General features: G+C 41.3%; 1 protein-coding gene across 1 annotated transcript; it reads left to right on the top strand.

Annotated features, from left to right (window-relative positions):
* Positions 1-7,790: 7,790 nt before the first annotated feature.
* Positions 7,791-10,479, top strand: LOC131865388 (uncharacterized). The gene is made up of 4 exons (XM_059215318.1): positions 7,791-8,276; positions 8,478-8,885; positions 9,240-9,509; positions 10,276-10,479. The coding sequence occupies exons 1-4, from the start codon at positions 7,791-7,793 to the stop codon at positions 10,477-10,479; spliced, it is 1,368 nt and encodes a 455-aa protein (XP_059071301.1).
* The last annotated feature ends 1,822 nt before the right edge of the window (positions 10,480-12,301 follow it).

The following is a 12,301-nucleotide window of genomic DNA, read 5'->3' on the forward strand; positions in this document are numbered from 1 at the left end:
ACCTGATTTAAGGGATTTTGAATCAAGCCAGTTAAGGCTACCCTGTTAGGGGATTTTACAACTGTTGAAGTGGTTAGAGATCAACAGGTATTACAATGATCTGTTGACAGCACTCAATGCTAATGCTGATCCATTTTGGCTCCTCTTCACCTTCTGCACATTCACTTTGCAGATATCTCTTCTCTTCTTTGGTTTGGCAAGAATCACGTATCACTTCCCTTGGATACACACTCACAAATTTTGCCAACAACCTCAGACAGAAACCTAACATCGACCTTATAGGGAACATACAGGTTGGTAGCAAAAACCCTAAACCCTAAACCTGTTAGGTTGAGCAATTCAAACGGTTCGATCCTAACCGTTGAATCATACTGCATTAAATGCACCAGTCTTGATTCGATCTCAATACATTCTCCATCATCCATTATCCACCGTTTTCATGGTGACTGATAACCCATCACACGTTATCACCATTTGACAAACTTTGCACATTCCCGAGGTAGATAGGAATAGTTTTCTTCATGCAAGATCCTTCACGCGCACAGAGCTTATGTGGCAACATGATTTGTCCTCCATCATACTGCTAACTCATCACATAAAGATCACCAATTGAGTCACACAGACTTGAGATACTCCAACCGGAAACCCCGAAGTGGAAGTTACCTTACCAACCGGTAGTCATATAGTGCTTCCATGTGCCAGTTCACCTTGAACAAATGTGTTGCTTCACTTTGGCATATACCAGTTCACACATATGTCGGTACCTCTTTCTTCACTTATCACATGTGCCGGTTCACACTATGTCTCATATTGACATCAATGACAACATACAATATCATTATGTCTTCATGCCGGTTCACATTCACATAAGGCTCATGCTGGTTCACATAATGCCAACAAGAACTAATTAGTTTTTTTTCTCTCAAATTAGTTAAAAAAGCATAAAAACACTTAAATATTGGTTTAAAAAGAACAAAAACGCTTAGATCAACAATCTTGCTTTTTAAATTTTTGAGATTTTGTCCATAATTTAGTTCTTTTTTTTAACAGATTAGGCTAGATTTTTTAGATATTTATGCTTCGGTGTCTGTGCAAACAACTAGTTTCTATGCTTGGATTTTAAATTCTTCATTGAAATCATTTCCACTCAGATTTAAAATTTGAATTTTTTAAATTTTTGCAAGTTAACGTTTCTCTGCAGCTGTCTATTTTGACATATGTGCAGACTATCAACGTCTGTGCAGATGATCAATATCTATGTTTTTATTCGGCATCTCCATGGGTGAATTTTCCCACTCAAAATTCAAATTTAAAAAATTATATTTTTGTTTTCCTTCTTTCTGGTTTTTATCTAGGTTTGGGCCTTACTTTGGTGCATGTGCAAACATTCGGTATCTGCACCTAGGAAGATATATTTTTGTGTTACTAATCAAATTTTAATTTTTCCAAGTTCACTCTGTATGTCCAAGGCATTTTGATAAACTACTAATCTATTTTCTTGCAACTTGTTAGCCGAAGACATTGATTTTCCACTACTTTAGTTTTCTTTTATTGTACTTAGTTTAGATAACCTTTTTCACATAGGACTAAAATAAATCAATGTTTTGCATGTTTTGGTTCACTTGCACCCATGTAGAGTGGACCCAAATCGCTAACACACGTTATCCTCTCCCCCTGATTTTCGTAATCTTGGGTGCACAAAAAAAGTGTTAGCAATGCTCAAGTTTTATTTTCATACGTAGAGGGCATGTCCCCCCGAGAAGCTCATAAGGCCAGTGAGGGGAGAATGACCCAAGCGATAATGGGCTCTTAACCGAGTCACCTCTTAGCTGCTATATAAAACACATGGGATGAAATTCCTCATGATGGGTGCTAATTTCCTACCTATGTCCACCTCCCCAGTACCTATGTTCTATGGGAAGGAGGCCTCTCGAGGGAGAGAGCGTACATGGATGCCCGAAAGAGAGTTTCATACTAGGAACATTGTTGTGTTAAGAGAAAAATACTACATTAGTGGTGTAGGGGATGTGGATCATGCTTCAAAGTTACCTCTCATGTACCCACTCAAGATAGACAGGAATCCCTCATATGATCTCTAGATCTTTGGGGTAAGAGAATCTAATATGCTCGAGAAGTTAGTGTGTTGTAAGGGGGACCCAGTGCTACTAGAATATCTATCTGACTTCTTGTTTGAGGTATCTCTTGTGCAAGAGGCCCATCTAATAGTTTCTTTTTTTGAGCCTAGGTTGTATTCTTGAAGTGTCTTCATTTTTGTATTTTTATCATTGGGCTAACCTAGGCCCCCAATCACTTTCATGCTTGTCATAAATCGTTAAACCTTGGCTAATGTGTCTTATGTGTCTAATATTTTCTTTCCAAGAGGACAAAATTTGAACATTTCCAAAAATTAACCAAATTTGACCAAGTCCCAATCAAAATTTTCATTTTTCACAATCACATTGTCCTTCAACATCTCTGCCTGTCAAATTCTAAACTTTAGCATCTCTTCCTTCACTGTTTCAGCGTCTCTGTCCTAATTAGTTTTCCAGTATGTTTCATTCATGCACCATAAAGTTAGGTCCTTTAAACATCCAAAAAGGTCAATATATCATCCCAGTTATAAACAACTTTTCAAATGTAGAAAGTTTTTGTACATCAACTGAAAAACTCTTGTTGAAACATAGGACACTCTTGCATCATTTCCACAATTATCTTCATAGTCACAACAATGAGTTTGATGAGGAGTCATTGAGGATCTGCGCTTTTCATCAAAGATCAGATTTATCCCAATGCATTAATAGGAGTGGTTGCATTCCTTTGTTCAATTTTCCCAATCCACTTATCACTTATTGAGTCATTGATCCATCTAAGGTAACCTTCCTTCTTTTCACATTTATTTTCCTCAATCAATCTTCCACAATCATCACCACTTTTTTTTGAGAAATTAGCATAATAAAATCTAGTCAACCAATCAATCTTCAACCTTAATCAAACAATCAAGATAATCCAATTCATCAATTAACCTCATCCTAAGGTTCACACTTTGTTAAATTATAATTTAAACCTTATCCTTAATCAAATCATCATTTGGCTTTTATGTTTGGGAAAGAATCTCCCCCAAGTACTTTTGCTTAATCATTTGGGTTGATAAAAACCCTAATCCTTTTGCCTTATTTTTCTTAGGAACATAAGTCTATCTTGAGTAGAAGAAGGCTTGATCAATTGATCCTAATCCAAAGGTCTAAACATTACCTAGCTTGGTTATCACCTTGCTTGTGTTCCACATCATCAATCCCTACTCGAGTCCTAATCCAAGGGTTAAGGTGTTTCCCTAATCAACTCAATCTTGTCCTAATCAAAGGACCATCCAAATAAAATCAATATCAATCTTGTTAAGTACTCTCCTAATTTGTTCTTATCAAATCCACATCATTTCTGAAGTTCTCTTTCATCTTTCTTCATCTTTAAGGTTACTCATGTATGGTCTTGACTTGTTCACAAAAAGAAAAGATGGCCACTGAAGAAAACAACGATATGCTTGAAACCAAAGACCCTTTCAACCAAGATCCTCAACAAGAGGAAGAAGAAGAACTCATTGATCAACCTGATCTTTCTCCATATGTCCAATCCTTCATCGACAACCCCTATAATTAAGACATGATGAAAAGATTTTTCAAACATGATCCTAATGACTTGTGGCTCAGCTAATAATACAAGGGGCATGCTTTCACCATGGAGGAGCATAGGAGGAAGCTAGGGTTTTCAAGTGGAGGTGTAGCTTGATCACGAGGATGGGATCATGACCTTGAACAGAGGGTGTATTGGTAGCCATGGTGCCCACCGCATTCAAGCCAATGGCATTGGCAAGAGTCAGGAAGGAGTCAGAGGGAGGCTTGCAGTAGGGGGAACAACCAATTCCCTTTTGAGCATGATAAAGCCAAATGGGGCCATTCAAGGTTTTTGAACTTTCCGAAATGGAACAAATAGTAGGCAGAGGAAAGGATAAAGAAGAAACTCCAGCACCCCCCAAAAGACCCTTCACTGGGTGGGATACCGATCACGACTGAGATCCGGTCAATAAGTATCTGCATTGAATTGGAGGCCTTGAAGGAATCGGTACTATTTCTACATGAAAGAGCCTTCTTCATGAAGTGGGGAGGTGAATGGCCAGCTTTTCCCAAAGTGAGAAACTGGGTCAATGAAGAATGGGGTAACCACTTTGAGATAAAAACTCTTACTAATGGGTTTTTTCTTATCATTGTTGGTTCGGCTGAGGAGAAGACTGCTCTGATGGAATCGAGGCCATTTTTGATGTCAGGAGTTGGTTTTTATATCAGGGATTGGACCCATAATTTTGACCCAAGACAAGCTACCATTGAGGAAATTCCTATGTGGATAAGACTATACAATCTTCCTCATGAATATTGGAAGGAGGAAATCTTTAAGAGTGTAGGGGAGAAAATAGGGAGATTTATCAAGTCAAATGAATTGGTCGATAAGCTCAGTTCATGCATGTATGCCCATATCTATGTTATGTGGAAGCCGCATCATGGGCTCCTGAAGGTTGTTGAAATGAGGTCTCCAGAAGGAGTATGGAGACAAGATATAGAAATCAAAGAAATCATAGTCAAACGTAAGATTTGTAAAGAATGGGGCCATGAGGATCAAGATTGTTTGATTGGACAAAAGGGTAAAGGTAAGGCAGATCGTGCTTTGGAGGAGCAGCTATTAGTTGGTTTGGTAGTAGACCAGAGCTTGGGAAATATCAATCTAAGTTTTGTTCCGGAGGCCGCAAGGGATGAGGTCATTCACCTTTGTTCAGATATGGAAGTAGGGGTGGAAGAACTTTCTGACTCCAGCCCAGGTCAGGAGAAGTTGCATCAGGCCATTGTGTTGGATGGAGATAAGTCTATTGTGCTGGTGTTGGCTGGATTAGCTGAGCAGGTTGTTGAGTTCTCTCATAACCAAGGAATTCATTTGGGAGAAGAGAAAGAGGATCAAGTGTGCAAAAGTAGTGGACGGGGTGATGGTTCTTGATTTGAAGGGAAGTTACTGGAGGTAGGATTTGGGCCCGTTTTAAAGGATAGCAAAATCGAGGGAGGTTATCCATCACAGGATAGGTTCTACAACACCTCGGTGGATGGGTTGAAGGGTTAGGAGATGGGTGAAAGTACTAAGTCCTTGGTAGCGGCAGAGGATCCTAGTGTGAATGCGGATGGTAATATAATTAGATTCAAGGACATTCACATGTCCCCAAGCAAGGAAAATGGAGTAGCAAGAGAGTTGGATTCTGAGGAGGAGGAAGGATTAAGTGACGATTCTTTGGGACTATCAGCAGAAGTAGGGGAGACAAAAGTTCAGACTATCAAACAGTCTGAATTAAACCCCCCTAAGTCTAAAGGGAACTTGAGAGGAAGAAAGAATAGGCAAAGATTGCTTGAGGAAGCAGGTAACATGAAGGGCCAGACAAGGCTTCTAAGATCCGGGAGAGACTTATTCTCTCTTGGGCAACAATGAAGTTCCTAACATGGAATGTCAAGGGCTGCAATGCCCCTGACAAGTGACGTCTGGTCAAAAGAGGTTTTGATCAGGCCAAGCTAGAAGTAATTTGTATTCAGGAGACTAAGTTGGGTCGTGATGTTGTTGCTTGCATTTTTTGGGGTTAGGCAGAAATGGTCAAGTCACTTTGTGGATTCAGATGGGGCGTCAGGGGGTCTGGGCATTCTGTGGAATCCTTTGGTTGTTCATGTGGAAGTTGTGTCCAGCTCTAAGAATTAGCAGATGGTTAAGGTGATTTCGAAGACTATGAATTTCTTTTGCTTTCTTGTTAATGTCTATGGGCTAACTTTGGCTATAGAGAAGTGTAAATTATGGGAGGATGTTTCCAAGCGCTTAGAGGAAGTGAGGCCTTTTTTAGCCATTGTTGCTAGAGATTTCAATGCCACCCTCTCTTCCTCTGAGAAGCGTGGAGGGGTGAGGAGGTTGAGCCGGTTGCAATTGGACTTCCAATCCTTTGTTAACGAGAACACTCTTTTAGAAGTGGTTGCTAAAGGAGGGGACTTCACTTGGACTAATAGGCGTAGAGGTTTTTCCAATATTGCTAAGAAATTGGATAGATTCTTCCTTGCAGGAGATTGGAGTGTTGCCCCTATTATTTTTGAGGCTGAGGTACTTGCCATCTCAGGGTCAGACCATTTTCCGATCTCCTTGGTTGTGCAGAATGATGTTGTTCCAATTCAATGTCCCTTCAAGGTGGAAAAGATGTGGCTTAGGGAACCGAGTTTTAAAGAGCTTGTAGTGGGGTGGTGGAAGGGTTCCTGGCCTATCAGTTTTTCAAAAAGCTTAGTTATGTGAAGCAAAAATTAAAATCTTGGAATAGGGAGGTGTTTGGTAATATTTTTTATGAAAAGAGAAGACTCGAAGGTGATCTGGGGGCCTTGAATGCTAAATTCATGGAAGAAGGAATGGATGAAGTGGACTTCCTGATGGAGAAAGACCTTCTTAGTAGGTATGGAGAAGTTTTGCAAAGGGAGGAGATCTATTGGAAACAAAAGTCGCATGTTAATTGGCTGAAAGTAGGGGATAGAAATACGAAATTCTTTCATAGTTTGATGAAAGCGAGGTGAAGTCTTAACATAATTCTTTCTTTGAGGCTTGTAGATGGTATGATTATTGAAGACCTAGATAGTATAGGCAAAGAGGTTGTGGGTTTCTTTGAAAATTTGTGGAGGAAGAGTGGGATCGCCTAGTCGGGGGTTCAGATGGAGCTTCTGGAGCTGATCCCTCCCTTAGTTTCCAGGAAGGACAACTCCATGTTGGAGGAGCCTATTTCACTGAAGGAAGTTAAAGCTGCAGTATTTGGGTTAGGTGGGGAGAAAGCACCAGGCCCAAATGGGTTTCAAGCGTTCTTTTTTCAATCCTTCTTGGAGGTGCTTGGCAAGGAGTTGCTTGCAATGGTTGAAGAGTCTAGGTCTAGAGGCTTTGTTTTGAAGGAATTCAACTGTACGATGGTGGCGCTTATTCCTAAAAAGGCCAAGCCGGCTAGGATGGAGGAGTTTCATCCTATTTCATTGTGCAATACCATCTACAAAATCATTTCAAAAGTTGCTGCCAATAGACTTAAGTTAATTCTTGATAAGTTGATCTCCTATGAGCAAAGTGGTTTTTCCCCTGGAAGGAATATTGTGGATGGGGTGATTGTGGCCCATGAAGCTATTCATACGGCTATGAAGGGTAGATAGAGGAGAATGATTTTAAAGCTTGATATCCGAAAAGCCTATGATAGGGTGGATAGGTCTTTTCTTGTGGCTGTATTGGAAAGATTTGGTTTTGGTAAGTCCTAGATTAAGTGGATTTCCAGTATGATTATGCAGTTCTCAGCTTCGGTTTTAGTTAATGGCAGCCCTCATGGCTTCTTTTCAACGTCTAGAGGTATTCGGCAAGGGGATCCAATATCCCCCTTTCTCTTCATTTTGATGGCTGAAGTTCTTGGACGATCGATTGTTGTTAAGAGAGATTAAGGGTTGTGGAAGGGTATTGAGATTGCCCAAGGGGTTGTCTCCACAACTCATTCTTAGTTTGCAGATGACACCTATCTATTCGGTGTTGCTTCCATGTGTGAGGCTTTAGTTATGAAGAAAGTCTTGGATAGATTCACATGGGCTACTGGTCAAGAGATAAACTGGCTCAAATCGGAGGTTTTTTTCTTTCATACGGAAGGTTGGTCCTAGAGAGCTATTGCTAGAGTGTTCGGGATAAAGATCGGTCAACTCCCTGGTAAGTTCCTTGGCATGCCGCTCTTTACTAGAGAAGGAAAGTTGGATATGTGGAAAGGGTTGCTTGATGGTTGTAAAGCTAAGATGGAGGGCTGGAAGAGTAAGTGGCTTTCTTTGGCTGGGCGCATCCTAATGTTAAAGATAGTTGTTTCGGCTATGCCTATTTTCCCAATGGCTTGCTTCAAACTCCCAGCCTCTATCATCAAGAATATGCAGCAAAAGATGAGGAAGTTTTTGTGGAATGGTAACCAAGATCAGGATAAAGTTCCGCTCATGGCTTGGGACAGAGTTTGTAAACCCAAAGGTGGGGGAGGGGTGGGACTCCGTGATTGGAAGATTATTAATGAGGCCATGGGAGCTAAGTTGGTTTGGCAAATGTATAGTAAACTGGAACAGAGATGGGCCAAAATTCTACAAGCTAAGTATTTGGATAGTAGGGAAAAGGAAAGGATCCTAACAGTGAGAAATCCCCCAAGAGGGTCAGCTTTGTGGAATTTTTTGGTGAGTTGTAGAAGCCTGATAACAAATCACATTTCTTGGCATATTGGTGATGGGCGTAAGGCAAACTTTTGGCAGGATTCCTAGGATGCGCATCCATCTTTAGAATCCCAGGCTCCTCAGCAGACAATTTTAAAGACTTGTTAGGTTTGGGGCTCTAAGGTGTGTGATTTTTTGTCAAATGATATGCCCTTGCTGGGGCAGAGAAGGAGCTGGAAAGACCCTCAGGTTTTAAATTTGGGGGAAGATTGGGAAAGATATCTAAGCAAGATCTCGGGTAATCGTGAGGTTTTATTCTTGAAGGAGGAGGATGAAATCATCTGGTGTGGGTCAAAGAGCGGCTGCTACTCAGTGAAAGTGGGAATCACTCTTTTGGAAAGAGATGCCAAGTCAAAGGAGTGGGAATCTAAGATTTGCTGGAACAATGTGTGCCTTCTGAAAGCTGGAGCTTTTGCGTGGCTGGCTGGCAATAAGTGGATTCTTTCTGGAGATCACCTAAATAAAATGGGGTTTGCAGGTCCTTTTCACTATGTTCTATGTGAAAAGGCTGAGGAGGATGTGGATCATCTTTTTCTAAATTGTGATTTTTCTCAGAAGGCGTGGCTTTTTGGGGTGCAAAGATTGAATTGGATGGGCCCCATGGCCAGGAACTTGTGTGAATGGCTATAATCTTGGCCGAGTTTGGGTAAAAATTCTATCTTTTCCACTATTTGGAAGATTTTTCCCTCTACCGTGTTATGGGAACTTTGGAAGGAGCGAAACCGGAGAGTGTTTGAAGGTAGAGCGAAAAATTGTAAGTGGTTTTTGACTAGATTGGAGAGGGCCATCTTGGAATTGGTTTTGAATGCTGCCTCTAATGTGAATTTAACCAAGACTCCTTTCTCACAAGGTGATGCTAAATTTTTGTTGAGCTGGCCTCTTGTCAAATTTAGGCCTGTTAATGGGCTGCTGAGGGTTAATCTTTAGAGTAAGGGCAATCCAACCCTAGAGTGGACTCCACCTGAGAAGGGGTGGACTAAGATTAATTTTGACAGAGCATCAAGGGGCAATCTAGGACCCTCGGGTGTTGGGGTGATTGCTCGAGATGATCGGGGAAACATTCTGGCCATTGCGGCCAAGAGATTGTTGGATGGGTCGAACAATGTTACTGAATGTCAAGCTGCATTGGATGTAATCCTTATGGCTAGGAAATTGGGAGTCAAGAAACTTCATTTAGAAGGTGATTCTCAAGTTGTGGTGAATGGGATTGTGTGAGGGTGAATGGAAGCATGGTTTCTAGATAAGCAGATGCGTAGGATGCAATTGCTGTTGAACAATTTTGAAGATTTTAAAATAACCCATGTCCTGAGGGAAGCTAATTTGGAAGCTGAAAAACTTTCTAATGTGGGAGCAAATGGTTCCTTGGAAAATTTGTTTAGTATGTTTTAGGACTTTACATATTGTACTCTTCTTGAGTAAGATTTGAGTTGATGGCTTTTTGGAAAAGTGAACCCAAGTTCAAATTGTTGTGTCCACTCGCAACTTTGGCTCTATGGGAATTTAAGTCCCTCGTGGTGTGTGTTCTTCAAATTTGTTGCAGGTGGCCTTGAGGTGTTGGTTGATGATGGAGGTGTGCAGAGTGAGTGACTGGCAATGATGTTGGGAATAATGTGAAGCGTGTGAATCTTTCATGACAAGAGATGGAGGCGGCTTTTAAGTCCCTTGTGTGCTAATTCCTGGCACTTTGTGGGGAAAGCTTGGTGTTTTGACGGAGTGCTCAGGGTTGCTTTCTGTGTAGCGGAGAGCTAGGATGGAGGCAAATTTTTCATTGGAGTCGGATGGACAATTACCTACTTTTTGAGGGCCGGTCTCGAGTATCAAGCTTTCAAACGTCTTCAGAGTGGATGGAGATGTCTTCTAGAGGGCAGTTAGTCTTTTGTTGGGAGAGGAATTTCTTTATCAGGATTGGCGACCCAAAACAAATCTAGACATCTCGTCTCTGTTTACTGCTTTGGCCCTATAGGTGGGGTCAAATGAGGAAGTGCAATGGATCTCTTCCCTAGTTTTACGACCCAAATGGGTAGGAGGCTTGCAGGATGTGGTGGCCCGTTCTGTAATTGGTGTGGGGCTGAGGATGGCGGAGGGACCAAGCAGGAGGATTGGAGTGGATGTTGGGGAGTTGCAGCATTTTGTAGTCTGGTCAGCTTCTCGGCCAATCGCTTTGTAGGTGGAGGATGCAAGAAATGGTTGGGCAGAGATTGTGAACTTTGTTCGCCAGTTGGGGCCAACTGAACATTTCAATATCCATGGGAAGGTGACTCTCATTCGGTCCGAGGCCCCCCTGGATGAGAATGGGAGGCCTTTGGTTTGACATCAGCTCCCAAAGAAACCAATGAAGGTGGTGGAGCATGGGTCATTGTGTGGAGGAAGGCCTGGAATGGTGCCAGGTGGTGGGAGTGAGTAGCAGGTGGCTGGTTCCAACAGGGGCATTCCCAATTTCTCAAGAGAAGAAGCTTTGGGATGGTTTCGTAGCTAGGTTGGGCTAGTTGGGGTTTGTGGTGTGGTCCTTTTTGTATATATAAGTGACCCCTTTTGTGGCTATGGGTCTTAGTAGGTTGATGCTTGGGTTTTTTTTTGTAGTAGGGGCATGACCCCTTGGTATTGTAGATTGTCATTCTGCCCCTTGATTGTAATACTTTTCTTTCAAAGCAATATATTACTATATGTTATCGATCAAAAAAAGAAATACAAGGGGCACACTTTGTTAGGGTTTCAAGCAGATCCGAAGCAAATATGAACTAACAATTATATGAAGATTTAAATACAAAAGATAAAGGAATAAAATAGGACACAGATAACACAGAGATTTAACGTGGTTCACCCAGAATGGGTCACATCCACCATACACACCCGTCCAATCTTTCTTATTATCCAGCAAAAATAGTACATCAACCTTACAATGCCTTAAGCATCCCAGCTACTTATAACATGCATTTTTAGGGCAAAAACAAAGTCAGCCTTTTTAGGGTTTTATTACAATGTCAGTTTTCATAAAAAAAAAATACCCAAAAAAAATTTTCTAGGGGGCTCCCGGCACAGCCCTAGACCCCAACAAGGATATGTGCTAACTGTACAGTACTTTGTTGATTAGTCACCACATTTCAACAATCTCCCACTTGGAGACTGATACTACATGACACCATTGTACAAGCACCGTCCACTGGATAAAACACTAGGACTTGACTGGTATAAATTTCATAATTATCAATCAAGAAGACCAACAGAAACTGACAAACAAATTAGCTTCTCCTGTGGAACTACCTTCATGAACATATCGGCAGGATTCTCACTTGTGTGAATCTTCTCAAGCCGTAACTGACCCTCCTCCAAAATAGTCTGGATGAAGTCGTACCTAAGCTGAATGTGCTTTGTCCTTGAATGAAAAGCAGAGTTCTTCACAAGATGAAGGGCACTCTAGCTATCAGTATACAATGGGCAATCCTCCTGTGTCTAACCTAATTCCTCCAGAAAACATTGTAACCAAATAATCTCCTTGTTGTCTTCTGTAACAGCAACATACTCAGCTTTAGTGGTTGAAAGTGCAACAACCTTTTGTAGCCTAGAAATCCAACTAACTGCAGTTCCCCCTATAGTAAAAACATACCCTATAGTGCTCCTCCGTGAATCAATATCACCCGTCAGATCAGAGTCAACAAATCCACTCAGAGCAACATTAGATCCTTTGAAACATAATGCCTTTGTAGTGGTTCCTTTCAAATACTAAAGGATCTATTTCACAGCATTCCAATGTTCCATACCCGGATTACTCTTAAACCTGCTCACAACTCCCACTGCATGTGCAATATCTGGTCTTGTACATACCATTGCATACATCAGACTGCCAACAACTGACAAATACGGGATGTTGGACATTTTCTTTACCTCTTCCTATGCCTTTGGGCACATCTCCTTAGTCAATTTGAAATGACTAGCCAAAGGTGTACTAACTACTTTTGCATCCTGCATGTTAAATCTTTTCAACACCTTCT

Source organism: Cryptomeria japonica, chromosome 2 (assembly GCF_030272615.1).
Source record: "Cryptomeria japonica chromosome 2, Sugi_1.0, whole genome shotgun sequence".
In the NCBI taxonomy this organism is placed as follows: domain Eukaryota; kingdom Viridiplantae; phylum Streptophyta; class Pinopsida; order Cupressales; family Cupressaceae; genus Cryptomeria; species Cryptomeria japonica.

Bases quoted from the DNA above. Each gene is read 5' to 3' on its own strand.
- LOC131865388 (XM_059215318.1), top strand. From the start codon at position 7,791: ATGCCGCTCTTTACTAGAGAAGGAAAGTTGGATATGTGGAAAGGGTTG. The intron at 8,277-8,477 runs GTGAGTTGTAGA...TTGCTGGGGCAG, and splicing joins CAGCTTTGTGGAATTTTTTG to AGAAGGAGCTGGAAAGACCC. The intron at 8,886-9,239 runs GTGCAAAGATTG...GTTAATCTTTAG, and splicing joins AGAAGGCGTGGCTTTTTGGG to AGTAAGGGCAATCCAACCCT.